Source organism: Hippopotamus amphibius, chromosome 3 (assembly GCF_030028045.1).
Source record: "Hippopotamus amphibius kiboko isolate mHipAmp2 chromosome 3, mHipAmp2.hap2, whole genome shotgun sequence".
In the NCBI taxonomy this organism is placed as follows: Eukaryota; Metazoa; Chordata; class Mammalia; order Artiodactyla; family Hippopotamidae; genus Hippopotamus; species Hippopotamus amphibius.
Genome location: NC_080188.1, coordinates 78,891,813 through 78,919,007, shown reverse-complemented (window position 1 = coordinate 78,919,007; position 27,195 = coordinate 78,891,813). Strand labels below are relative to the sequence as shown.

Genomic DNA, 27,195 nt, shown 5'->3' with positions numbered 1-27,195 from the left:
GATTCATTCAGTGGCATCATAGAATCGAAGGAATACATTCAGCCACCTTGGTCTCTACTGTAGTGTCCCTCCTTGAATCAGAAGAGGCCTTTGGTCCTTAGCCAGTGGTGTCTGCCTCTTGTTACTCAGTGTTCCTTTTCTTTCAGAGATTGAAATAAGGATTTAACGGCTTAATCTTGATATAACCAGATAGTAAAGTTGGTAACTTATAAATATGAATTGGTTTAGATTTTTACATTGCTCTGTATAGCGTACATTTGCAAGAAGGATCTAGGAAATACTGAAAACAAAAGTAGCAAAAGTTCATACTTCTATATACAGTAACGTGCCAATGCATTTCACACACAACCCTTTCATTAGATTTCCTTTGTTCAGCAATGTTCTAATTATCCCTTTATCTTTAAGCTCTACTTGCTGCTTTTCCATTGTGTCATTTTTCTTTGTGTTTTTCACATGTACAATAGACCTTATTCACAGGAAGGCGGAGCAGCGATCTAGAACGAGGCTTGTAATACAAGGAAACTTAAACAGAGTGGAAATTAAATAAATTTAAGTACAAAAAAAATCACAAGGAAATTGAACCCATCTTGCTTAGCACAGCATCCAAACAACATATTTTGAAGACTGAATATTCATCACTGACCAGAGATCGGTGACTGGTGTTGAATTTATTATAAAAATGGTGAGGAGGAACAAATTAAAATGTGACCTCAGATCACAGTCAGATGCTGATGGATGGGGACGGGGTGAGTGTTCAGAAATGCCCTTGGTGAGCAGCCTGCTTCCCACCCCAGCAGCCAGCACCATTCCTGGGCACCTGGTATGACCCAGCTGCTCCAGCTTGCACCAGCCTAGACTCAGGGACCAGCCCTTTGAGGCCACATGGCACAACCCTGCCTTCCTCACTAGTCAGGCAGCTGGGCCTCTGGAAGCAATGCCAGAGGTGCCCATTTTGGCCTGGAGTCACCCTCACAGGGGGTGCACTTGCCTAGAATTTGCAGGCAGAATTCACATGAGAGCAAGCAGCCCCACTGAGGCTTGTCTGTCGCTTCAGGGGTACATTTGAATCCAGATGCCCGCGTCCATGTGAGCTGGCCCTTGGTAGAGGAGGGCAGTTTTTTAAAATAGGGAATCCACAGAAGATACCCCTTCCAGGTGGCAGCTTTGCTGTCGGTGGTAGCTCAGAGCCACAGAACACCCTGCTAACTTCCCCAAGTGCCTCCTGTGAGCTGAGAATTTAGCTGATACACAGAGCATACTCACTTCCAAGCTTTTGGCCAAGAAATGCCCTTCAGTGAGTGTTTAAAAACCAATCTTTTTAGATATTTTTCTGCTGGTACCCTTTTTTAATTGAAGTATAGTTGATTTACAATGTTATATTAATTACTGCTGTGCAGCAAAGTGATTCAGTTATACATACTATATATGTGTATATATACACATTCTTTTTTTATATTCTTTTCCATTATGGTTTATCATAGGATATTGAATATAGTTCTCTGTGCTATACAGTAGGACCTTATTGTTTATCCATTTTATGTATAAAAGCTTACATCTGCTAACCTCAACCTCTCACTCCTCCCCCACCAACACCTTCCCCTTTGGCAGCCACCAGTCTGTTCTCTGTGTCTATGATCCTGTTCCTGATTCAGAGATAGGTTCATTTGTGTCATGTTTTAGATTCCACATGTAAGTGATACCATATGGTATTTGTCTTTCTCTTTCTGACTTACTTCATTTACTGTGATAATCTCTAGTTGCATCCATGTTGCTGCAAATGGCATTATTTCATTATTTTTTATGGCTGAGTAGTATTCCATTGTATATATGTACCACATCTTCTTTATCCATTCCTCTGTCAATGGACTTTTAGGTTGTTTCCTGGCTATTGTGAATAGTGCTGCTATGAACAGAGGGGTGCATGTATCTTTTTGAATTATAGTTTTGTCTGGATATATGCCCAGGAGTTGGATTGCTGGATCATGCGGTAATTTTATTTTTAGGTTTCTGAGGAACCTGCATAACTGCTTTCCACAGTGGCTGCACCAACTTACATTCCCACCAACAGTGTAGGAAGGTTCCCTTTTCTCCACACTCTCTGCCGTATTTGTTATTTGTAGACTTTTAATGATGGCCATTCTGACCCATGTAAGGTGGTACCTCATTGTAGTTTTGATTTGCATTTCTCTAATAATTAGCGATGTTGAGCATCTTTTCATGTGCCTGTTGGCTATCTATATTTCTTCTTTGGATAAATGTCTATTCAGGTCTTCTCCCCATTTTTTGATTGGGTTGTTTTTTGTTGTTGTTGAGTTGTATGAGCTGTTTTGGAAATTAAACCCTGTCAGTTGCATTGTTTACAAATATTTTCTCCCATCCTATAGGTTATCTTTTCATTTTGTTTATGGTTTCCTTTGCTGTGCAAAAGCTTGTAAGTTTGATTAGGTCCCATTTGTTTATTTTTGTTTTTATTTCTGTTGCCCTGGGACTGACCTAAGAAAGCATTGGTATGATTTATGTCAGAGAATGTTTTGCCTGTGATCTCTTCTAGGAATTTTATGGTGTCATGTCTTACGTTTAAGTCTTTAAGCCATTTTGAGTTTATTTTTGTATATGGTGAAAGGGTGCATTCTAACTTCATTGATTTACATGCAGCTGTCCAACTGTCCCAACACCACTTGCTGAAGAGACTGTCTTTTTCTCATTGTATATTCTTGCCTCCTGTGTGAAGATTAATTGACCATAGGTGTGTAGGTTTATTTCTGGAATCTCTATTCTGTTCCATTGATCCCTGTGTCTGTTTTTGTGCCAATACCGTGCTGTTTTGATTATTATAGCTTGTAGTACTATCTGAAGTCTAGGAGGGTTATGCTTCCTGCTTTGTTCTTTTACTTCAGGGTTGCTTTGGAAATTCTAGATCTTTTATGGTTCCATATGAATTTTAGGATTATTTGTTCTAGTTCTGTGAAAAATGTCATCGGTAATTTGATAGGGATCACATTAAATCTGTAGATTGCTTTGGGTAGTACAGCCATTTTAACTATTAATTCTTCCAGTCCAAGAGCATAGAATATCTTTCCATTTCTTTGAATCATCTTAAGTTTCCTTTATTGGTGTTTTATACTTCTTAGCATATAAATCTTTCACCTCCTTGGTCAGGTTTATTCCTAAGTATTTTATTTTTGATGTAATTTTAAAAGGGATTTTTTTTTTTACATTCCCTTTCTGATACTTCATTGTTGGTGTAAAGAAATTCAACTGATTTCTGAATGTTAATCTTGTGTCCTGCTACAATACCTTGCTAAATTTGTTTATCAGTTCTAGTAGTCTTTGTGTTGAGTCTTTAGGGTTTTATGTATATTTATCATATCATCTGCTTATAATGAAAATTTTACCTCTTTCCTTCCAATTTGGATACCTGTTATTTCTTTTTCTTGTCTGATTGCTGTGGCTAGGATTTCCAATACTGTGTTGAATAGAAGAGGTGAGAGTGAGCATCCTTGACTTGTTCCAAATTTTAGTGTGAAGGCTTTCACTTTTTCACCATTGCATACTGTATAGGCTGTGGGTTTGTCATAAATAGCTTTTATTATGTTGATATATGTTCCCTGTATACCCACTTTGTTAAGAGTTTTTATCATGAATGGATGTTGAATTTTGTCATATGCATTTTCTGCATCTATTAAGATGATCATGTGGGTTTTGTGTTTTCTTTTGTTGATGTGGTGTATCACATTGATTGATTTGCATGTGTCAAACCATCCTTGTGAACCTGGGATGAATCCCTCTTGGTCATGGCATATGATCTTTTTTATGTGTTGTGGGATTTGGGTACCTGTTTTATTGAAATATAACTGACATATAACATTGTGTAAGTTTAAGGTGTCCAACATATGGCTTTGGTACATTTATATATTGCACAATGATTACCACCATAGCATTAGCTGACACCTCTATCATGTCATGTAATTATCATTTCTTTTTTTGTGGTAGGAACAATTAAGATCTAGTCTCTTAGCAACTTTATAAAACAGTATTGCTGTTACTACGGTGTGCATTAGATCTGTAGGACTTATTTATCTACGGTTGCCAGTTTGTGCCCTTAAACAGCATCTCCCTAAGTCTCTCAACCCCCCGGTAACCACTCTTCTTCTCTCAGTTTTTAAGAGTTTGGCTTTTATAGATTCCACATATAAGTGAGACCATATGGTATTTGTCTCTCTCTGACTTATCTCACTTAGCATAACACCCTCACAATCCATCAATGTTGTTGCAAACAGCAGAATTTCCTCCTTTCTCATGGCTGAAAAATATCTCAGTATGTATGTGTATATGTGTCTGTATCACATCTTCACCTATTCATTAATACTTCGGTTGTTTCCATATCTTGGCTCTTGTGAATAATGCTGCAATAAACATGAGAGTGCATATATTTCTTTGATATCCTGTTTTCCTTTCCTTCAGCTGTATACTCAGGAGTGGAGTTGCTGGACCATAGGTTAGTTCTAATGTTTTGAGGAACCGCCATACTGTTTTTCCATATGTTCCAAAGTGGCTGAACCACTTTGCATTCGCACCACCAGCAGTACACAAGGGTCCCCCTTTTCTTCATATCCTTATTAACACATACCTCTTGTCTTCTTTGTGATAGTCATTCTAACAGGTGTTATCATCTGATATCAGTGAAATATCAGTGCGTTGATATCTCATTCTGGTTTTACATTTCCCGAATTCATGACGCGGAGCATCTTTTTCATGTACCTGTTGGCCATTTGGATGTCTTCTTTGGAAAAATGTCTATTTTGTTCCTCTGCTCATTGTTTAATCAAATTATTGAGTTATATGTGTTCTTTATATATTTTGGATATTAATCCTTTATCTGATACATAGTTTGAAGATATTGTCTCCTATTCTGTAGTTTGCCTTTTCACTTTTTTTTTTTTATTGTTTCTTTTGCTCTGTAGAAGTTTTTTAGCTTGATGTAATCATACTTGTTGAACTTTGTTTTTGGTGTCACATCCAAAAAAATCATTGCCAAGACCAATGTCAAGGAACTTCTTTTCTATATTTTCTTCTATGATTTTATGGTATCAGGTCTTATGTTTAAGTCTTTAATCCATTTTGAGTTCATTTTTGTGAGTGGTGTAAGATAGAGGTCCAGTTTTAGTCTTCTGCATGTGGTTATCCAGTTTTCCCAACACTGTTTGTCGAAGAGACTATGCTTTCCCCATTGAGCATTCTTGGCTCCCTTGTCAAATGTTAATTGATCATAAATTCTGGGCTTTCTTTCTGGTCTATTAGTCTGTGTGTCTATTTATTTGCCAGTACCTTATTGTTTTACTTACTATGGTTTTGTAGAATAGTTTGAAATCAGGAAGAGTGATGCCTCTGATTCTTCTTCTTTCTCAAGATTGCTTTGGCTATTTGAAGTTTTTTGTGGTTCCATACAAATTTTAGGGTTGTTTTTTCTATTTCTATGAAAAATGTCATTGGAATTTTGATAGAAATTGTGTTGAACCTATACATGGCTTTGGGTAATATGGACATTTTAACAATACTGTCCTTTAATTCATGACCACAGGATGTCTTTCCATTTGTTTGTCTTCTTCAACTTCTTTCATCATGGTCTTGTAGTTTTCATTGCACAGATATTTCATTTCTTTGGTTAAATTTATTCCTAAGTATTTATTGTTTTGAAGCCATTGTGAATGGGATAGTCTTCTTTATTTCTTTTTCAGATGTTTTGTTGTTAATACATAGAAATGCAACTGACTTCTGTATGTTGATTTTGACCCCTGCAACTTTATTGAATTTATTAATTAGTTCCAGCAATTTTGGGGTTTTGTAGTTAGGATTTTCTATATATAAGATCATATCATCTGCAAACAGAGATGATTTTACTTCTTCCTTTCTGATTTGAATGCCTTTTGTTGCTTTTTCTTTACTAATTGTTCTGGCTAGGATTTCCAGTACTATATTGATTAAGAGGGGTGAGAGTGGGCACCCTTGTCTTGTTCCTGATATTAGAAGAAAAGCTTTCAGTCTTTCTGCATTGAGTAGAATGTTAGCTCTGAATTTGTCATATATGGCCTTTATTACATTGAGGTATGTTCCCTCAATACCAATTTGTTGAGGGTTTTTATCATAAAAGGATGTTATATTTTGTCAAATGCTTTTTCTGTATTTATTGAGGTGATTATATAATTTTTAATGTTAATGTAGCGTACCACATTTATTTGTGTATGTTGAACCATCCTTGCATCCCAGGGATAAATCCCACTTGGTCGTGGTGTGTAATCCTTCCATTGTAATGTTGAATTTCATTTGCTAATCTTTTGTTGAGAATTTTTGCATCTATATTCATCAGGGATATTGGTCTGTAGTTTTCTTTTCTTGTAGTATCTTTGGCTTTGGTGTCAGAGTAATGCTGGCCTGGTAAAATGAGTTTGGATGTATTCCCTCATTCGATTTTTAGGAAGAGTTTGAGGAAGATTGACGTTAATTCTTCTTTAAATGTTTGGTAGAATTTGCCAGTGAAGCCATCTGGTCCAGGGTTTTCTATATTTGGAGATATTTGATTACTGATTCAGTCTCTTTACCTGTTATTGGTTAGTTCAGATTTTCTGTTTCTTCCTGATTCAGTCTTGAGCAGGTTGTGTGTTTCTAGGAGTTTATCCATCTCTTCCAGGTTATCCAACTTGTTAACATACTATTGTTCATAGTAGTCTCTTATGATCCCTTTGTATTCTGTAGTATAAGTTGTAATGTCGCCTCTTTCATTTCTGATTTTGAGTCTTCTTTTTTCTTAGTCTAGCTAAAGGTTTGTCAGTTTTGTTTATCTTTTCGAAAAAACAACTCTTAGTTTCATTGATTTTTTTTTTCCCTATTGTATTTCTGGTCTATATTTCATTTATTTCCATTCTGATCTTTGTCATTTCCTTCCTTCTGCCAACTTTGGACATAGTTTGTCCTTTTTTTCTCCTCATTCCTTGAGGTGTAAATTTAGATTATTTGAAATTGCTCTATTTTCTTAATATATGCATTTATCACCATAAACCCCTCTCAGAACTGCTTTTGCAGCATCCCATGGGTTTTGGTATGTTGTGTTTCCATTTACATTTGTTTCGAGATTTTTTAAAAATTTCTTCTTTAACCAATTTGTTATCCAGGTGCGTGTTGTTTAATTTCTACTTACTTGTAGATTTTCCAGGTTTCCTCTTGTTGATCTCTAGCTTCATACCATTACGGTCGAAAAGATACTTGGTATGATTTCATTCTTCTTAAATTTGCCAAGACTTATGTTCTCTCATGTGGTTAATCCTGCAGAATGTTACATTTGCACCTGAGATGAATGTATATTCTGCTTCTGTTGGTTGGAATGTTCTCTTAATGTCTCTTAGGTCTATTTGGCCTAGTATGTGGTTCAAGTTCAGTGTTTCCTTATTGATTTCCTGTCTGGACGAAATGTTCATTGATGAAAGTAAGGTGCTTAAGTTCTTTACTATTATTGAATTGTATATTTCCCCCATCAGATATGTTAGCACTTGCTGAATATATTTAGCTGCTCTGATGTTGCATGTGTGTGTATAAACACATATACAGTTGGTATTTTTTTGATGACTTTACCCCTTTATCATTATATATTGGCCTTCTTTGACTCTTGTTACCATTTTTGGCTTAAAGTCTATTTTGTCTGTTATAAGTATAGTTACTCCCACTTGCTTTTGGATTCTGCTTGCATGGAACATCATTTTGCTTTCTTTCACTCTCAGCCTATGTGTGTCCTTAAAGCTGAAGTGAGTCTCCTGTAGGCAGTATGTAGTTGGGTCTTGATATTTTACCCATCCAGCCACTCTGTATCTTTCGATGGTGAATTCAGTCCACTTACATTTAGAGTTGTTATTGGTATATAAGAACTTAGTAATGCCATTCTATTCATTGTTTTTTGGTTGCTTTGTATTTCCATTGTTTCTTTTTCCTCTGTTTCTGCCTGCCTTTGTAAATTGGTAGTTTTCCATTTTGGCATGCTCTGTTTCCCTTTTCTTTATCTCTTGTGCATCTACTCTAGGTTTTTTAGTTTGTGGTTACCATGAGGCTTACATAAGACATTGCATATTTTAAGTTCATAGCAACCTAACTTCAATTATCTCGCAAGCTACCCCCTTTTATATTTTTGATGTCATTATATACCTCTTTTTATGTTGTGTATTTAACAAATTATAGTCACTAATTATTTTTAATACTCTTTTCCTTTGACCTTTATAGTATAGTCAGATGGTCAACATACCATCCAATTACAGCATTAGGATTTTCTGAGTCTGGCTGTATGCTTACCTTTACCAATGTGTTATATATGCATGTGTTTTCATGTCACTGATGGGCATATGTTCACTTCAGCTTGAAGCACTTGTTTCAGCATTTCTTGCAAGGTGGGGTCTAGTGGTAATGAACGCCTTCAGCTTTTGTCTGTTTTAGAAAGTCTTTTTCTCCTATGTATTTGAAAGATAATTTTGCCAGATAGTTTTTGGCTGGCAATTTTTTTCTTTCAACACTTTGAATATGTGATTCCACTCTCTCCTGGCCTGTAGGGTTTCTGCTGGGAAATCTTCTGATAGCCTAATGGGAGTTCCTTTGTGGGTTACAGTCTTTTTTCCCCTGGCTATTTTTAGAATTATTTATTTTTGATGTTTGACAGTTTCATTATAATGTGTCTTAGAGTAAGTCTTTTTGCATTGAGAAAACAAAGTGAACTATAAACCTTGTGAACTTGGATGTCCATTTTTCTTCCCAGGTTTGGGAAGTTCTTGGCTATTTCTTTAAATAAATTTTCTGCTCTGTATCCCACTCTTCTCCTTCTGGAACCCTGATTTTTCTAATATTAGGTTTTTTGATGGAATCCCTTAGATCACATAGGCTTTCTTCACTCTTTTTCATCCTTTTTTTCTTTGTTCTCCTTTAATGTGGGTATTTTTAAATCTTCTCACTCACTTATTCTTTCTTCCTTTGCTCTGTTTTACTGTAGATGCTATAGAGATAGTATTTTTCACTTCATTCCATGAGCTCCTCAGCTCTGGAATTTCTGCTTGGTTATTTTTTATGATGTATGTTTTTGGTAAATTACTCACTTTGAGCCTTTATTTTTTTTTTATTTTGTTGAATTGTCTTTCTGAGTATTCTTGTAGCTCATTGAGTTTGTTCAAAACAGCTATTCTTGAATTTAATTAGATTGCAAAAGTCCATGCCTTTGAGCTGAGTTATTAGAGAATTATTATCTTTCGGTGAACACATGTTTTCTTGATTTTTCATATTCCTTGCAGTTTTGTGGGGTTTTTTGGGTTTTTGGGGGGCTTTTTTTTGCACTTGAAGTGGCAGACCCATCTGGTGCTCTTTATTAAAAAAAAAACTTTTTGTTTTTAATTATTTGTTGGCTGCATTGGGTCTTCCTTGCTGCACACGGGCTTTCTCTAGTTGTGGCAAGCGGGGGCTACTCTTCATTGTGGTGCACAGGCTTCCTCATTTTGGTGACTTCTCTTGTTGTGGAGCACGGGCTTTAGGTGAGCTTCAGTAGCTGCAGCACACAGGCTCAATAGTTGTGGCTCATGGGCTCTCGAGCACAGGCTCAGTAGTTGTGACGCACAGACTTAGTTGCTCCACGGTGTGTGGAATCTTCCTGGAGCAGGGATTGAAACTGTGTCCCCTGCATTGTCCATTTTTAACCATTGTGCCATCTAGGAAGTCCCCATTGGGGCTCTTATTATCTGGGGTTTCTCTGCCTTTGTATGGATACATCTATTCCACTCCTTTTGCTTCTTGTTGTGGCAGAATTCTTCAGTTTTAATGTCTTTTCTGGTTCTTACAACTCCCCAGGCTGACTACTAGGCACCTCTTGTTTTCCAGAAGGTGGTGCCACTATAGCTCAAGTCTGTGGTTTCCCCCTTGCCCACAGATCCTGGCCTGTTTTCCGAGCACACTTCCTGTCTGCTGGAGTTCTCTCTTGCCACCACACTCAGGAGTGTGCACAAGATGCCAGCTGCAGAGTAGGGGGAGGTGTAAGTTGAGCATTTGGGGATTTGGGGGTACCTGTGGACCCTCTAGGGAGATCCCCAGTTGTAGTGTTCCCCAAGGCTCAGGGGAAGCTCCTCCAGTTGCGGAGGTCCCACCTCAGTACTCTGGGTGCTGCTGGAGAGAAACACTGGTAGCTGTGTCCTGTACCACTGGGGTAGCCAGGCACTCACTCAGCCACACTCCTTTTCTCCTGAGGGACAGGTCGCTGCCACCTGATAATTTGGCCGCGTGCAGTGTTGCCAGGGGTTGGAGCAGCACTAGTAAAGTTCTTTCCATCTCCAATACTTACAAACTCTATTGGTTTTATTGCTCCAGTGGTGTGTTGGAATCTCTCCTTGGGAAGGCTGGCTTTTTGCAATTTCTCCCTTGTCAGTGGGTATCTTCCCAGGTCAGCAGCCTCCAGGTATTTTCCCGGACATGGCAAGAGGGCCTGGGACAGGTTCACTGCTCCCCTGGTTTCATAGTCCATGCCAAAGTCTGTCTGCCTATTACCAGATGCACAGGTGGGCAAGACTCCTCCCCAGGTCCCTTTGCACATGGGGCTGGATCCCAGATGTCCACAAAGGTGCTTTTGTTCATGGATGGATGACTAATTCTTTGTTGAAAAGGGGGGACTGTCAGCATCATGCTTCCCTGATGGTCTCTTTCTGGTACTTCTCTCGGTTACATCTAGGAGGCCTTTAGGACTCTTCTAAACTCAGCCTCTAGGAGAGCCTGCCAGGAGCACTCAGCAGGATAGCCTCACTGCAGGGCCTGGATTTTCAAAGAGAATCCACGAGTAAATAGCCTAACCGTGTTGTTAAGGGTTACATTTTCTTCTGGGTGTAGAAACAAATGCTACTAAATCAGGGGGTGTTGTTACCATCACATTTTGCTGAAACCTCACCAGCCAGAGAGAAGCAGTCGTGCATGGCCATGGAGCCCCACCTGTGCACACGTGGACATCTTCCACACTAGCCTGCACTGGGTGGAGGTTGGGGGTTTTGAATGAAGCCCAGACTCCTTATAATCACTGTGTGTCATTTTCCAGTGTTCAGAAGGCTATTGCTGGAATGCCTGGGGCAAACAGTTGCTGGTTGTTTCTATTACTTTTACAGTATTTAGAGTTCAAGCTGTATATCTTTTGCCCCTAATGCTATCAGTATATCTGGCTAAAATTCTGATCTTTGCAAATAAAGGTTCAGACCTCTCCCCAGGGCTCAATTCAATCAAAAGCTCCATCCTAATTAGGTGAATGTTCTGGAGTCAGTAGCTAACTTATGAGACATGGGCATGCTGTTGAAAACATGTGGGACCTTATTCCAGAGAAGCTGTTATTCAGTTATTCCGTCACTGCTCACTGATTACATAACCTTAGAACAGTAGTGTCGGGCCCTCCCTGCGTGCCCCCCACCCCCCAGAGACCACAGCTCATGGTGGGAGCAGGGCCCAGAGCACAGCTACTGGCCTGCCACGGGCGATGACTCAGTGGAGAGCCTGGGGGAAGGCACTGACCAAGCCCGATAGCTTCCGTGTCGAGCAAGCAAAGTGCCACCAGTCACCCAGCGACCTTGCCGGGTTCCTCTGCCACCCTGACCGCTGTGGCCCTGACTTCGGGCTCTGGTTAAATCATGCTGGGCATCCAGCTAAACTTCTGTGATCCCAACAGATGCATCTTGTACAGAATGAAAAGTCAATGCACAGAACTTTCTCCAATTCCTAATAATATGGACTCTTATTACAGATTATAATTAGGGTTCTTGACTCCATCTAGCCTGGTATTTACCAACCTTCCAGGCTGTCACTGTGGCCTGCCCACCCCTAACCAACCCTCTGTACCTGGGACAGAGGACAGGACGGTACCTGGTGAGGGCACGGGCATCATACCTGGTTGTCCCCCTGTTTTCTGGCTCCTCTGGGCTCTGGCAGAGATGCTGCCTGCCTTGCATCAGGCTGGCACGTGTGTAGCATGACCATTAGACACTTGGCTGTGACACAGTTCTTTGGCTCAGGAACCGGTGTCTGTTCTGATGGGTCAGCATCCCTACCGACCCAACAATATGCGACTCCCCAGCTCTCAGGACCTAGTCCCCGCTGCCTCACGTTCTGACCACCTGCAGCCTTGCCCTTCCTGTGCCTTGTTTTTTCCAGGAGGGATGGTGCCCAGCCTCAGCAGTGGCCACCTCAGACATCTGTGAAGGGCCAGGGACCCCTGGTGCACTGGCCATGGGAGGGCGCTGTGGGTCAGCAGGCACCTGGCAGGCAGTTCCTGCAGCCTGGACCAGGGTGGCCCTTGTCCTCCTTGCCCAGTGACGGGGGGCTCCCGGCTTCGATTCTTAGATGATCCCTGACCTCAGCAACTGCAGCCGTTGGCTCAGGCCTTGCTGGGTTGGGGGTCTTCAGAGGTTTTCAGCCCTCCCAGGGCAGGTGGGTCAGGCAAGCCTATGAGGCTGCCAGTGCCTTCTGGTAGCTGCTGGGGCCCCTGGGCATCTTGGCACCCCAAGAGCAAGCAGTGAACCCTTTCCTGAGAGCAGTTAGTGATAACGGGATCTCCCGCTCCAGGTGATCACAGGGTCAGAGGCCCAGCCCTGGCCTGCCAAGCCAACCCCATGTGCCCTAGAGAGCGCCCATCGCTCGGCAGCTGGCCAGGGCATCTACTATGAAAAGCAGCCCTGGGTATGGCTCATGACTGGAAATGAGCTGCTTTCTCAGTCTGTGGACCAGAGGTGGGCAGGAAATGCCAAACACTGGTTAATATGCAGGGTCAGTGAGTAGCATCTGGGACACCTAACCCCTGGCCAACCTGCTGGGAAAAACAGCCGAGCCCCTGGCCTCTCTCCATCTGGTCCAGTTCCTCAGCATCTCCTAGGTGATGCTCATGTGGGTATTAAAAATAGGGGCAAGGGACCTGTCGCCATTTACAGGCTCACAGAGGTGCTGCCCTGCACACTGCCTCAGGCTCACGGACTGACTCCGCTCCTTGTCTCGCATCGCATATAGGAGTCAGCAGTACTGTCGCCTGTTTACAAACGTAAACCCTTAAGTGGCCCTGGCCCTCCAGGGAACGTGTCAGGGATGTCATCCTGTCGGCCAGCAGGCGCCACCTCACAAGCTTCCTGCTGCTGGGAACCGCTGAGTGACCGCACACTTGCTCCCTGAGTGCCATATGGCCCAGCTCCACCCGCCTCAGGTCATGTGCCAAGGCCACCTTTTCACCCGGAACACCTTCTTCCTCCCCTTCCCAGCACCTCCCACACCTGCCCTCCTGCACTGATGTGTCCTCCCAGTAGAGTAGGACTCTGTCGTGTCCACCACGGGTCCCAGCACCTGGTCCAGAGAAGGTGCATGGTAACTGGGATGGACGGATGAGGAGGATGAGTCATGAGTAGGACCTCACCCCCACCCCGAGACTCTGAGCACCAGGAGCCTTTATCTCTGGCCGTGAGCCAGTCCCAGCTCCGTGGATGGGTGCGGTGGGGCTGCCAAGCAGAGCTGTCTTATGGGGGCTTGATATGTCTTAGAAACTCAGTTGTCAATGCTCGGGTTAAAATTTTAAAGGAAAAAACATCCTCCTTCACAGCCCTGCAGATCCACACAGAGGGATCATGGGGAACCGGGGGCAGAGATCAGGGTGAACTTAAACTAGGTCCTGAGTGCCCTTGGCCAGTGCCACTGGAAGGCGTACCCTGCAGTCCTCAGCGAGACTCATCTGTGGCACCATGTCTGGAAAGCAGGACCCAGCGTGGCTTTTAGCTCTCACAGCCACTGGCCCACCACGAGAAAAAAACTGAGAAACTTGCCATCCCAAGTTTCAAGAATTTCTTTCCAGGAAAGGCCAAACACAAAGTTCTCCCATCCCACATTTTATAGCAGAAAGACCTGAGGACCAGGTTACACGAAGATGACCCAGAGCAGGGCTTACAAACTGTGCCCTGGTTTGCAGAGAAAAGTGATGGTTGAAAGAGTTTGGGAAGAGGGAAAGGAGGATTGAGAACTGGCATCTGTCAGCACTTGCTCCATGCCAGTTCACAGGTTCAGCCATTCCTTGCAACCCTCTGCAAGCAGATACTCTTAGTGCCCCCATTTTACAGATGGGGAAACTGAGGCATATCATTCACTAAGTAAGCACATGTGTGTCTGCACAAGCCCAGAGCAGACAGTGCCTCATGCTGCTTCTCAGCTTTTTTGGGCCCCAACTTCCTGTGGGTAGAGAGAAGTCAGTCCTTGGAACCTACCTAGGGAGATATCGGTCTGCAGACAGGGAGTATTCAGGCACAAATAGCAGGCCCACTAGATATTTCTCCCAATGAGGTTTTCTGGATTCCTGGTTTGTATAGCAGGCCTTTTCCACACAGTTATTTACTACCAGACTCAATGTAAGCCTGCTAATTGAGGTGGAGTTTGTTTTTTTTTTATCCTAAGGAAAAGTTACAGATTTTCACTTAATAAAGTAAAAACCACTTTATTAAGATGACAGTTATTTTATGGCATGTAATAGTAATATTGTCTGCTTTAATACAGTGGGAAATGATCAAAAGTCATTTTTCCCATAATAGGATATGGAATTAACTAAGGAAAAATTAGAATGTATACTTTCTGACTTGAAATTATATTCCTGGTAAATAGAATAGCAACCAGTAATGGTATGCTGCATTTGTGGGTGGGTGTTTGTTTTTTTAACTTACCAAATTGGGAGTAGTTCAGGTCCAGGAGGATAGGAAAGGTCCTTGGGTCACAGAGTAGGGAAAATGGCTGGACAGGCAGGAAAACAAGTTTTTCTTGATGTTTTCATGTTCTCAGAGTGGCTGAAAATGGATGAATAGAGAAAGACAGTGTGGTGTGTACACACACACACACACACACACACACACACACACACACACTAGGGTGAGTCAAGAATTATCCGCACTCTGGCTGTAGAATTTATAGAAGTTTTAATATAACCTGAGTGCAGGTAATTTTTGACTCGCCCTCACACAATGGAATATTATTCAGCCACGAGAATGGAGGAAACCCCACCATTTGCAACAGCGTGGATGGACCTAGAGAACATTATGCTAAGTGAAATAAGACAGAGAAAACTCATACTATATGATCTCACTTATATGTGGAATCTACAAAAGCAAATTAATAGAAACAGAGAGTAGAATGGTGGTTACCAGAAGGTGGGGCAAATGAGGAGATGTTGGTCAGAGAGTACAGACTTCTAGTTAAAAGAGGAGTAAGTTCTGGGGATCTAGTGTACAGCATGGTGACTGTTGTAATAATGTGGTATTATATACTTGAAAGCTGCTAAGTGAGTAGATCTTAAAAGCTCTCATCACAAAAAAGACATGCTAATTATGTACCTTGATAGAGGTGTTCATCATTTTGCAATATTATAAGTGTATCAACTCTACCCGTTGTACACCTTAAACTCACACAAAGTTATATGTCAGTTATATCTTAATAAAGCTGGAGGAGGGTGCTGAGAAGGCTCAGCCCCAGCCCCCAGCCCAGGACTGAGAGCCTGAAGGAAGGAGGACAGTGGCAAGATGAGGACCGGGAGCTGCCTGGGGAAATCTGGCTCCCCTTGTGGCCACAGCTCCACGGGCAGTTGCCCCTCGAGGGGGCACAGCATCTGCCCTTATAGGCTGGGGAAGGCCCAGTGCCAGGATTCAAAGCTACACGCAGGTGCTTGCCTCACCGAGTTCACACATTTATAAATGAGAATTGGGGGAGAGTAATTCAGTGACGCTGTTGCTCTGAACTCTGTTACTGGTCCTATTACCGCTGTTATGTTTAAGACTCAACAGTGACACAACTCCCGTTTGAATCTGTTTGGCACAAAAGGCATATTACATGCAGCAGACGTGAGCATCCTTCTTCCTCCCCCGAGACGGATGACGTAGCCACATTAGTTAGGCAGCTTCGTAGACACAGTGGGATTTGTGAATGTTGCTCTGAGCTTACGCCAGAGTTAGGACTCAGGGGGGCCCGGGGTCAGCGTGGGAATCAGGCCTCGATGTCACGGCCCCTCTGTCTGTCTGTCTGTTGCAGCTGGTGAGCGACTTGCTGGAATTTTGCTTCTACACCTTCCGGGAGTCCCAGGCCCTAAAAGTGGAGTTCCCAGCGATGCTGGTGGAGATCATTAGTGACCAGCTGCCAAAGGTGGAGTCCGGGAACGCCAAGACCCTTTACTTTCACAGGAAGTGACGGGAGACGTCTCACCAGAAGAACTTTGCCTTAAGTTTCCCTGTGTTATTCCACACCCATGAAGGACACAAGAAAATCATATTTTTGACACGTGATGGTTGATTCCCACTTCTTCAGCAGTTTCTCAAGTTGAAAATCAAGTCAAGGGTTGGGAGGTAGGCGGGCAGGGTGACGTGGATTTGGCGAGACCTGCACAGTCTGGAAGGTTCTTCCCTCTCCAACTCCCAGCGCTTAGAAACACGTTCCTGTTCCTCTGGATGAAAAGCCATATCTAGTCAATAACTCTCTGATTTTGATATTTTAACAGATGGAAGTTTTAACTATGCCATGTAGTTTCTGGGATCGTTCGCTTGTTTTAAAAGGGTTCAAGGACTAACGAACTTTTTCAAGCTCACCCTTGGTTTGCACATAAAACGTATAGTCAATATGGGGCATTAATATTCTTTTGTTATTTAAAAAAAAAACAAAAAAAAAATATACAGATTCCTGTTGTGTAATAACAGAGCACGTGGAGTGGACTGGCAGCCCCTGTGGGGGCACTTCTTCGCCCACGTCTTTCTGCATCACTGGTATCCACACCCTCTAGCGTCCACTTATTATTTAATTAGAACGGATAAGATGTTCAAACAAATGCCTTGGTTTCAGTTTCTAGTATCTATTGTGTTGGCTTTACCAATAATTTTTGCAGTCTTTTGCTGTGCTGTACATTACTGTATGTATAAATTGTGAAGGACCTAAAATAAGGTATAAGGAACTTTTGTAAATGAGACACATACAAAAAAAAAAACTTTAATGGTTAATAGGATGAATGGGAAAGTATTTTTGAAAGAATTCTATTTTGCTGGAGACTATTTAAGTACTATCTTTGTCTAAACCAACAAGGTTAAAAAAAAATTTTTTTTTTTGTAAAGTGAAACGTCCTGCATGCATCATGAACCGTTTACAGTGTATTTAAGAAAGGGAAAGCTGTGCCTTTTTTAGCTTCATATCTAATTTACCATTTTACAGTCTCTGTTGTAAATAACCACACTTAAACCTCTTCAGTTGTCTTTAAGCCTTTCTACTTCTTCTGTACTTTTGTTTCGTCCTTGGTCTCCCGCTGGGGGTGTTCGTGGGACTTGAGCACGTTTTCCAGCTCGGGCTCCATCCTCCTTCCATCGGGGACGGCGCACTGTGTTGTCTGCAGCTCCTTGAAGGCGTCATTCAACGATACCCCCCCCCCACCCCAGAGAGGATGTCCCAGGAGTGCTGCAGTTCTAGGAAGGCTGCCTCTTCTTTTTTCCTCAAGAAGCAGAATCAGCTTTGGGGGAGAGAGAGACTGGAAACTCGATGGCTCAGAGAGTGTATCCTCATCCCATTTTAGAAAATCGAATTTTCTCCTTTGAGGGGAAAGAAATTCCATGCACTCTCTACATCTGCAAAAGGTGAAATGTTCACTTCCAGTCTCAGAAAGGGGTGTTGCACTCCTGGAACTGGTCATGGGAACACGTAGGACACAGCAGGAGGCACTGGGAAGGTGCACATGGGCACGGTTCAGTCAGAACGGCATGGAGACCACACGATACATAGAGGGTTTTTAGATTTTTAAAAGGTAGGTTTTAAAAACAAATTTTATACGTAAACAGTTTTGGGAAGAAAAAAAAACCTACAGATCACATAAGCAAGACAGTGACACTAAAATTTTTAATTCACTAATCTGTTTGGCACTGATACAATTTATGGCTTTCTCTCTTGCCCCAGATCACAAACATATATATCTTTGGGGAAACTTAACAATATGATTGCACTAAATAAACGACTTTGAATAGAGGCCAAAATTACTCTTTTAAAAGTGACGATAATCATCAGGTACTCGGTGAAATTGTATTCTTTTCCAAAACCTAAAAGTTGTAGCTGGAGAAGCCCAAGGCCGGGAGATGGCAGCACTGGGGTCAACACTTTTCTCCAGGGTTCACCATGCAGGCAACATTACCCTGTCTTTCAGAAGACACCTGCCTTATGCAAGGGGAAACCTGTGAAAGCTGCACTCGGAGGGAGGAGTTTTTCTTAACGTAATTTGCAATTTCAGGAATTTAATTTATAGGCAGATCTTTAAATACCGTCAACTTACATGCACAGCAATATGAAAGCCACACTTGGAAGGTGATAAATACACAGCATGCAGACTGGCAGTTTCTAGAAAAGAAATGACTTCACAAGAGCAGCTTTTGGCTCAGACTCACTTTTTATGAAATCGGCATCTAGCCGTAACCAGGTTTGGGATGGAGATGGTCTGCATCAGCTTTTTGTATTAACAAAGTTACTGGCTCTTTGTGTGTCTCTGGGTAACTTTGCTTGATTAAACAGCAAAGCCATATTCTAAATCCACTGTTGAATGCCTGTCCCAGTCCAAATTGTCTGTCTGCTCTTATTTTTGTACCATATTGCTCTTAAAAATCTTGGTTTGGTACAATTCATAATTCACCAAAACTTCATATAATTAAAAACACACTAAATTAGTTTAAAATGAAGCAATTTATATCTTTATGCAAAAACATATGTCTGTCTTTGCAAAGGACTGTAAGCAGATTACAATAAATCCTTTACTTTAATCACCTGTTGTTCTGGAGACGGTTCATTTGAACATCTATAGGAACACGTGGATTTTGTGCCCTTTAAACCTGGATTATATGCCCATCTGCCTACATCCAAGATGGAATCACCATTTTTTCCCCCATGTTAGAAAGCCCTGGGTTATCTACATATTATCCTCTTTTGGGACTGGTTAGATGTCTTGTTTCTTACTGCTCGTATTTGGTTCACTGAAATACCCATAACAATTGTATAACAATAACTACTGCCAAAGTAGCCACTAAATACTATAGGTACATTGCCTCGTTTATCTTTAAAATCACATGGAAGCGTGTTCATTTTACAGGCTTTGAGACTTACCTGAGTAGACCAGATGCCCCAATCTCATTCCCAGGTCTTCCTCCAAGCAGTGGAGTCTTGCTTTCATGCCAGGTCCTCTTGGGCTTTCAAGAGACTCCGTTCCCACCAGCCGTGATACTTCTCACACGCGTTACAGGCTGCTCCCTTGATGTCACTCAGTACGAACCACAAAGGAGCAGTAAGCAGTTATCAGCTCATTTTAAAACTAGAAAACATGTACTTCCCATGAGAAATTCGTGTGCGTTGTTAATGTGTCATTTAACCAGTGATCAGTCAAACCAGAAGACTATTTGAGAGTTAAACACAACTTTGCTTTCACGCGGTATATTTCTGGAACACAACGTAGCCATGAAACACAGCACAGGGAAAAAAGCTATTTAAAAAACTTTTGTGCACAAGTTTGTAAAGCCTTTCTTGAACATGAAGGTAATTTTATATCTTCAAATGTATGCAGTCTGACCTGTTAGGGAGCACGGTTTGTCCCAGAGAGCCCCTGACTTTAAACAGAAGCCATCGTGGGCTGTGAAACTGCTGTGGCCAGCGGCAGGGAGGCCCCGCGAATGTGCACCCTTGGTTAAAGTAGGTGCCCTTTCTGAATAGAGTAGGCTCGTTCTTGGGTCAAGTGTGACTACACTACTAAGAATGTCTAAAAGTGCTCTCAGGCCCAAAGGATCCAGCTGCACATTTAGGAGTCATTAGCTAAGAACTAAGTCTCTGCCGCTGAGACAGCCAGCCATTGTACGCCAAAGCAGTAAAAATTATGCATGGCGATGCATATATCATTAGGGGTTTGTTTGCTTCTGTAGGATGTGTCCCTCAAACAAATAGAAAACATTGTTCCTTTATGTTAAAGTCAGCTCCAACATACTTTTTGATAAACTGCAAATGTACACGAACTAAACTGACTTGATTACAAGTATCTCCGGCACTTTAATTTCAAGTCATCCAATTGCTGGTGCAGCAATTTTCTTGGAAATAAAACAGTGGCTTCCCAAACAACACTGGATAAGAGAAGATTAAGATATGACCTTAATATTCAGCATAGACCAAGCCTGGATCCAAAGCAAAGTGAAAGATGTGGCAGAGTAGCAGGTAGTTAGCTGCAAACCATCCCATCACTGAGTGGTTTAAATCAACTATCATGATATTCTCTTGAGTTAGCCAGTGGGCAGAGTTCTGCTGATCTGGGCCAGGCTTGGCTGGGTTGGGCTGGTCATGCAGCCAGTGGGTCGGAGGTGGTTTTGCTCCATGTGGCCTCTCCTCTTCCAGCAGGCTAGCCTGGGCACGTTTTCATGGTAGAAGCAAGGTTCTAAGACAGTAGAAAGGTTTAGCACTTTTCAAGCCTCTGATTGCATCACTTCTGCTTCTGTCCCTTTGGCCAAAGCAAGTTACAAGGTCAGACCCAGAGTCAGCATGAGAAGGCGTCACACAAGGGCATGGATCCAGGCAGGGGTGAAATTTGGGATCATTCAACCAATGTACCATGCACAATTTAGGTATTTTTTTCCCATAGCATTTATGTTGCCAAGACAGTGATTTCCAAGTTTTCCATGGTCTGAAAAACTCATTTCTTTGGATCTTCTCTCCCTGATCCAGCCTAGTCCAGAGAGAGTCACAGTTCTTGTGAAAACTGGCTTGAACTGAGTCGGATCGTGTTCCGCCCAGTCTCTGAGCTGCTCCACCTGCAGCTGCTAAACCCTCCAAGGAAGGAAAAATCCAGACACTAACACATGGTACTGAGCAGTCTAAATGAATCCCACGCATTTACTGCCCATCTAAAATGCAGTTCTCTTTTTGAGCAAAAATCAAAAGTCTACTTTCCAATCAAGTTGATCTTCTGATAGGAAAGAATTCTCAAAGGTATTCTACCCAGCAGATTGAGATACACTTAGCCAGACATTAAAACATTAGAATGTGCCAGGTTACCCAGATGGGGCAGCAATAAATTACCACCCAGGCCCACAAAGAGATAGGTTGCTAGAGGCCGACGGGGGACCTGAGGCCGAAGGAGACCGCAGGAACCCCGGAGCAACCGGGTAGGACCTGGGGGAGGTCAGATGGGACCGGTGTCCCTGGGGGGTGGCCTGGAGAAACCGTTGGGGGCTGGGGAGATCCGAAACCGCAACTGGATTTCTCCCACCCGGGAGGCCAGGAGGCCTGCTGAGCTCCCCAGCTTGGGGGCCTGCTGGGCTCCCCAGCGGGGTCCTCCATACTCCAAGGCCCCCTCTGTGCTGCCTGGGTCCTGGGGTGTGGGAAGGAGGGAGGAGGGGCGAGGAGGTAGAGAGGCAGACAGGTGGGGGTGGGGGCTTTGAGATCCGGGGACAGGGAGGCAAGAGGGTGTTTCACCTGCCCTCTTGGCCAGGGAGGCCAATTGGGCTCCCAGGCCTGGTCCTTCACTCTCAGGGGCCCCTCCGGCACGAGGGTCCTGGGGGCGTAGGGGTGAGGGGGATGGGGGAGGGAGAGAGGCAGACAGTGGGGGTGGGAAGGGATCTCTCCAGGTCAGAAGAATAGGAGAGGCGCCGCCAGGTATTTCTTCTGGGCAGGTCCTCCACCTTCCAAGGCTCCTCTGGGCCGTTGGTCCTAGAATTACAGGAGGGAAGCAGTGGAGAGAAAAGAAGAGAGGCGGAAGAGGGGAGGGACCCTCTGAGATCAGAGGATCGGGGGAGGAGCGGAAGGCATTTCCGCTGCCCACTGGCCCAGGAAGCCTGCTGGGCTCCCAGGCCTGGTCTCCAACTTTCCAGGGTCCCCTCCCAGATGCGTTGGTCCTGGGGACTTTGGAGCGTGGCAGGGGGAGAGGAAGAGAGGCAGACTGGTGGTGGGATGTTCCAGGAGCAGAGGACCAGGGGAGCTGCAGAGGACCTTCCCCTGCCCACTTAGGCCCGGCAGGCCTGCTGGGCTCCCGAGTCTGGTCCCTCGGTCTCTCTGGCTGAGTGGGTCATACAGGCGTGGGAGGGAGGGAAGAGGGAAGAAGAGGAAGAGAGGCAGACAGCGGTGAGGGGGACCTTGCAGGACGGGAGGATCGGGGGAACGCTGCAGGAAATCTCCCTACCCACTGGGCACCAGGAGGCCTGTGGTGCCCCCAGGCCTGGTCTTCAGTCCTCCAGGGGCCCCTCTAGGTCTCACTGGTCCTACGGGTGTAGAAGGAAAGCAGAGGAGAAGAGGAGAGGCGGGCAGGGGAAGGGGTCTTCTGGGATTGGAGGATCCAGGGAGGCGGAAAAGGTATTTCCCCTGCCCACTAGCCCTGGGAAGCCTGCTAGGCTCACAGACCTGGTCTTTCACACTCCGGGGCCCCCTCCAGCTGCTTGGGACCTAGGAGAGCGGGGGGTGGGGGAGAGGAGGAGAGGCAGACAGGGACCCTAAAAGACTGGGAGATTGGGGAAGTGCCGCAGGTGTTACTCTAGCCCAGTTGGCTCTGGGAAGCCTGTTGGGCGTCAGTCTGGTCTCCTGCCTTCCAGTGCCCTCTGCAGCTATGAGGGTCCTAGGGGAATAGGAGGGAGGGGGTGAGGAAGAAGAGAACCCAAGGGGGAGGGACCCTCCGAGACTGGAGGACTAGGGGAGGTGCCTAGCATTTCTCCCACCAACTCAGGCCAGGGGCACCTGCTGGGTACCTAGACCTGGTCCTTTGCCCCCAGGACCAGAAGCATCCCTGGGCCCCTCTGCCTCATTGGGCCTAAACCCCATTCCCCACCACCCCCAGGGCCTTTTCTAAGTGTAGGCCCTGCCCATTGCCTAACCCCAGCCCCCCTTGTCCAAGCCCCACCCCCACAGCCAATGCCTTTTCTGGCTTTTTTTGTTCCTTTTTTTTTTTCTTCCCACCTCCTCACTTAGGCTATTGCAGCTGTTTTACCTTCCAGTTGTTGCTCCATCTTTTTTTTTTTTTTTCTCATTTTCCTGCTTCACATGGCTTGTGGGATCTTGATTCACAAGCCCAGGGTTGGGCCTGAGCTCCTGCGGTGGGAGTTCTGAGTCCAAAACATTGGACTAACAGGGAAACCCAGATCCCAGGTAATATTCATCAGAGTGAGGTCTCCCAGAGGTTCTCACCTCAACACGAAGACCCAGCTATACTCAACAGCCTACAAACTCCAGTGCTTGATACCTCAGGCTAAACACCCAGTGGGACAGGAACACAATCCTGCCCATCCAAAGTGGGGGGAAAATGAGATGACAAAATAATATGTCACAGATGAAGGAACAAGGTAAAAATATACAAGACCAAGTAAATGAAGAGGAAATAGGAAAACTGCCTGAAAAAGAATTCAGAATAATGATAGTAAGGATGATCCAAAATCTCGATAACAAAATAGAGAAAATACAAGAAACAGTTAATAAGAACTCAGAAGAACTAAAGAGCAAAGAAACAGTAATAGATAACAAAGTAACTGAAATTAAAAATACTCTAGATGGTATAAACAGCAGAATAACTGAGGCAGAAGAACGAATAAGTGAGTTGGAAGATAGAATGGGGGAAATAACTGCCACAGAGCAGGAAAGAGAAAAAAGAATAAAAAGAACGGAAGACAGGCTCAGAGACCTTGGTGACAACATTAAGCGCACCAACATTCGAATCATAGGCATCCCAGAAGAAGAAAAAAAGAAAGGGTCTGAGAAAATATTTGAAGAGGTTATAGTGGAAAACTTCCCCAACATGGGAAAGGAAATAATCAAGTCCAGGAAGGGCAGAGACTCCCATACAGAATAAACCCAAAGAGAAATATACCGAGGCACGTATTAATCAAACTAATGACAATTAAACACAAAGAAAAAATATTAAAAGCAGCAAGAGAAAAGCAACAAATAACATACAAGGGAAAACCCATAAGGATAACAGCTGATCTTTCTGCAGAAACTCTTCAGGCCAGAAGGGAGTGGCAGGATATACTGAAAGTCCTGAAAGAGAAAAACCTACAGACAAGAATACTCTACCCAGCAAGAATCTCATTCAGATTTGACAGAGAAATCAAAAGCTTTACAGACAAGCAAAAGTTAAGAGAATTCACCACCACCAAACCAGCCTTACAACAATTGCTAAAGGAACTTTTCTAAGCAGGAAACACAAGAGAAGGAAAAGACCTACAAAAACAAACCCAAAACAATTAAGAAAGTGGTAATAAGAACATACATGTCAATAATCACCTTAAATGTAAACTGATTAAATGTTGCAACCAAAAGACAGAGACTGGTTGAATGGATACAAAAACAAGACCCTTCTATATGCTGTCTACAAGAAACCCACTTCAGACCAAGGGACACATATAGACTGAAAGTAAGTGGATGGAAAAAGATATTCCATGCAAATGGAAGTCAAAAGAAAGCTGGAGTAGCAATATTCATATCAGACAAATTAGACTTTAAAGTAAAGACTATTACAAGAGACAAGGAAGGATGCTACATAATGATCAAGGGATCAATCCAAGAAGAATATATAACAATTGCAAATATCTATGCACCCAACATAGGAGCACCTCAATACATAAGGCAAATGCTAACAGCCATAAAAGGGGACATCGACAGGAACACAATAATAGGAGGAGACTTGAACACCCCACTTACATCAATGGACAGATCATCCAAACAGAAAATAAATAAGGAAACTCAAGCTTTAAATGACACATTAGACCATCTCGACTTAATTGATATTTATAGGACATTCCATCCCCAAACTACAGAATACACTTTCTTATTGAGTGCACACAGAACATTCTCCAGGACAGATCACATCTTGGGTCACAAATCAAACCTCAGTAAATTCAAAAGAATTGAAATCGTATCAAGCATTTTTTCTGACCACAACGCTATGAGCCTAGATATCAATTACCTGAAAAAAAAAACTGTAAAAAATACAAACACATGTAGAATAAACAATATGCTATTAAACAACCAAGAAATCACTGAAGAAGTCAAAAAGGAAATCAAAAAATACCTGGAAACAAATGACAATGAAAACACAATAACCCAAAACCTATGGGATGCAGCAAAAGCAGTTCCAAGAGGGAAGTTAATAGCAATACAGTCCTACCTCAAAAAACAAGAAAAATATCAAATAAACAACCTAACCTTACACCTAAAACAATTAGAGAAAGACAAACAAGAAAACCCCAAAGTAAGCAGAGGGAAAGGAATCATAAGGATCAGATCAGAAATAAATGAAAAAGAAAGGAAACAATAGCAAAGATCAATGAAACTAAAAGCTGGTTCTTTGAGGAGATAAACAAAATTGATAAACCATTAGCCACACTTAGGAAAAAAGGGAGAAGATGCAAATCAACAGAATTAGAAATGAAAAAGGAGAAGTCACAACGGACACCCCAGAAATACAAAACATCATGAGAGACTACTACCAGCAACTATATGCCAATAAATTGGATAACCTGGAAGAAATGGATACATTCTTAGAAAAGTACAATTTTCCAAGACTGAACCAAGAAAGAATAGAAAATATGAACAGACCAATCACAAATACAGAAATTGAGACTGTGATTAAAAATCTCCCAACAAACAAAAGCCCAAGGTCAGATGGCTTCACAGGCAAATTCTATCAAACATTTAGAGAAGAGCTAACACCTATCCTTCTCAAACTCTTCCAAAATATTGCAGAAGGAGGCACACTCCCAAACTCATCCTACGAGGCCACCATCACCCTGATACCAAAACCAGGCAAGGATGTCACAAAAAAAGAACATTACAGGCCAATATCACTGATGAACATAGATGCAAAAATTCTCAACAAAATACTAGCTAACAGAATCCAACAGCACATTAAAAAGATCATGCACCATGATCAAGTGGGGTTTATCCCTGGGATGTAAGGATTCTTCAATATACGCAAATCAATCAATGTGATACATCATATCAACAAATTGAAGGATAAAAACCATATGATCATCTCAATAGATGCAGAAAAAGCTTTTGACAAAATTCAACATCCATTTATGATAAAAGCTCTCCAGAAAATGGGCATAAAAGGAAATTACCTCAACCTAATAAAAGCCATATATGACAAACCAACAGCCAACATTATTCTAAATGGTGAAAAACTGAAAGCATTCCCTCTAAGAACAGGAACAAAACAAGGGTGCCCACTCTCACCATTATTATTCAATATAGTTTTGGAAGTTTTAGCCACAGCAATCAGAGAAGAAAATGAAATAAAAGGAATACAAATTGGAAAAGAAGAAGTAAAATTGTCACTCTTAGCAGGTGACATGATATTATACATAGAAAACCCTAAAGATGCTACCAGAAAACTGGTAGCACTAATCGATGAATTCAGTAAAGTAGCAGGATACAAAATTAATGCACAGAAATCTCTTGCATTCCTATACACTAACAATGAAAAAGCAGAAAGAGAAATTAAGGAAACTCTCCTATTTACCACTGCAACAAAAAGAATAAAATACCTAGGAATAAACCTGCCTAAGGAGGCAAAAGACCTGTATGCAGAAAACTATAAGACACTGATGAAAAATCAAAGACGATACAAACAGATGGAGGGACATACCATGTTCTTGGATTGGAAGAATCAACATTGTGAAAATGACTATCCTACCCAAAGCAATTTACAGATTCAACGCAATCCCTATCAAATTACCAACGGCATTTGTCACAGAACTACAGCAAGAAATCTTACAACTTGTATGGAAATGCAAAAGACCCCAAATAGCCAAAGCAATCTTGAGAAGGAAAGACGGAGTTGGTGGAATTAGGCTCCCTGACTTCAAACTATACTATGAGGCTACAGTGATAAGACAGTATGGTACTGGCACAAAAATAGAAAGGAAGATCAATGGAACAGAACAGAGAACCCAGAGGTAAACCCACACACATATGGGCACCTTATCTTTGACAAAGGAGGCACGAATATACAATGGAAAAAAGACAGCCTCTTCAATAAATGGTGTTGGGAAATTTGGACAGCAACATGTAAAAGAATGAAATTAGAACACTTCCCAACACCATACACAAAAATAAACTCCAAATGGATTAAAGACCTACATGTAAGGCCAGACACTATAAAACTCCTAG

General features: G+C 42.6%; 1 protein-coding gene across 4 annotated transcripts in view; it reads left to right on the top strand.

Annotated features, from left to right (window-relative positions):
* The window catches only part of NR3C2 (nuclear receptor subfamily 3 group C member 2), a 337,688-nt gene extending 318,886 nt beyond the window's left edge, over positions 1–18,802 (top strand). For all 4 annotated transcript variants that reach the window (XM_057728082.1, XM_057728081.1, XM_057728079.1 and 1 more), the window contains exon 9: positions 16,084–18,802. In XM_057728082.1, coding sequence (XP_057584065.1) covers positions 16,084–16,239 — 156 coding nt within the window. In that variant the 3' untranslated portion in view covers positions 16,240–18,802. The remainder of the gene's footprint in view (positions 1–16,083) is intronic.
* Positions 18,803–27,195: the final 8,393 nt, after the last annotated feature.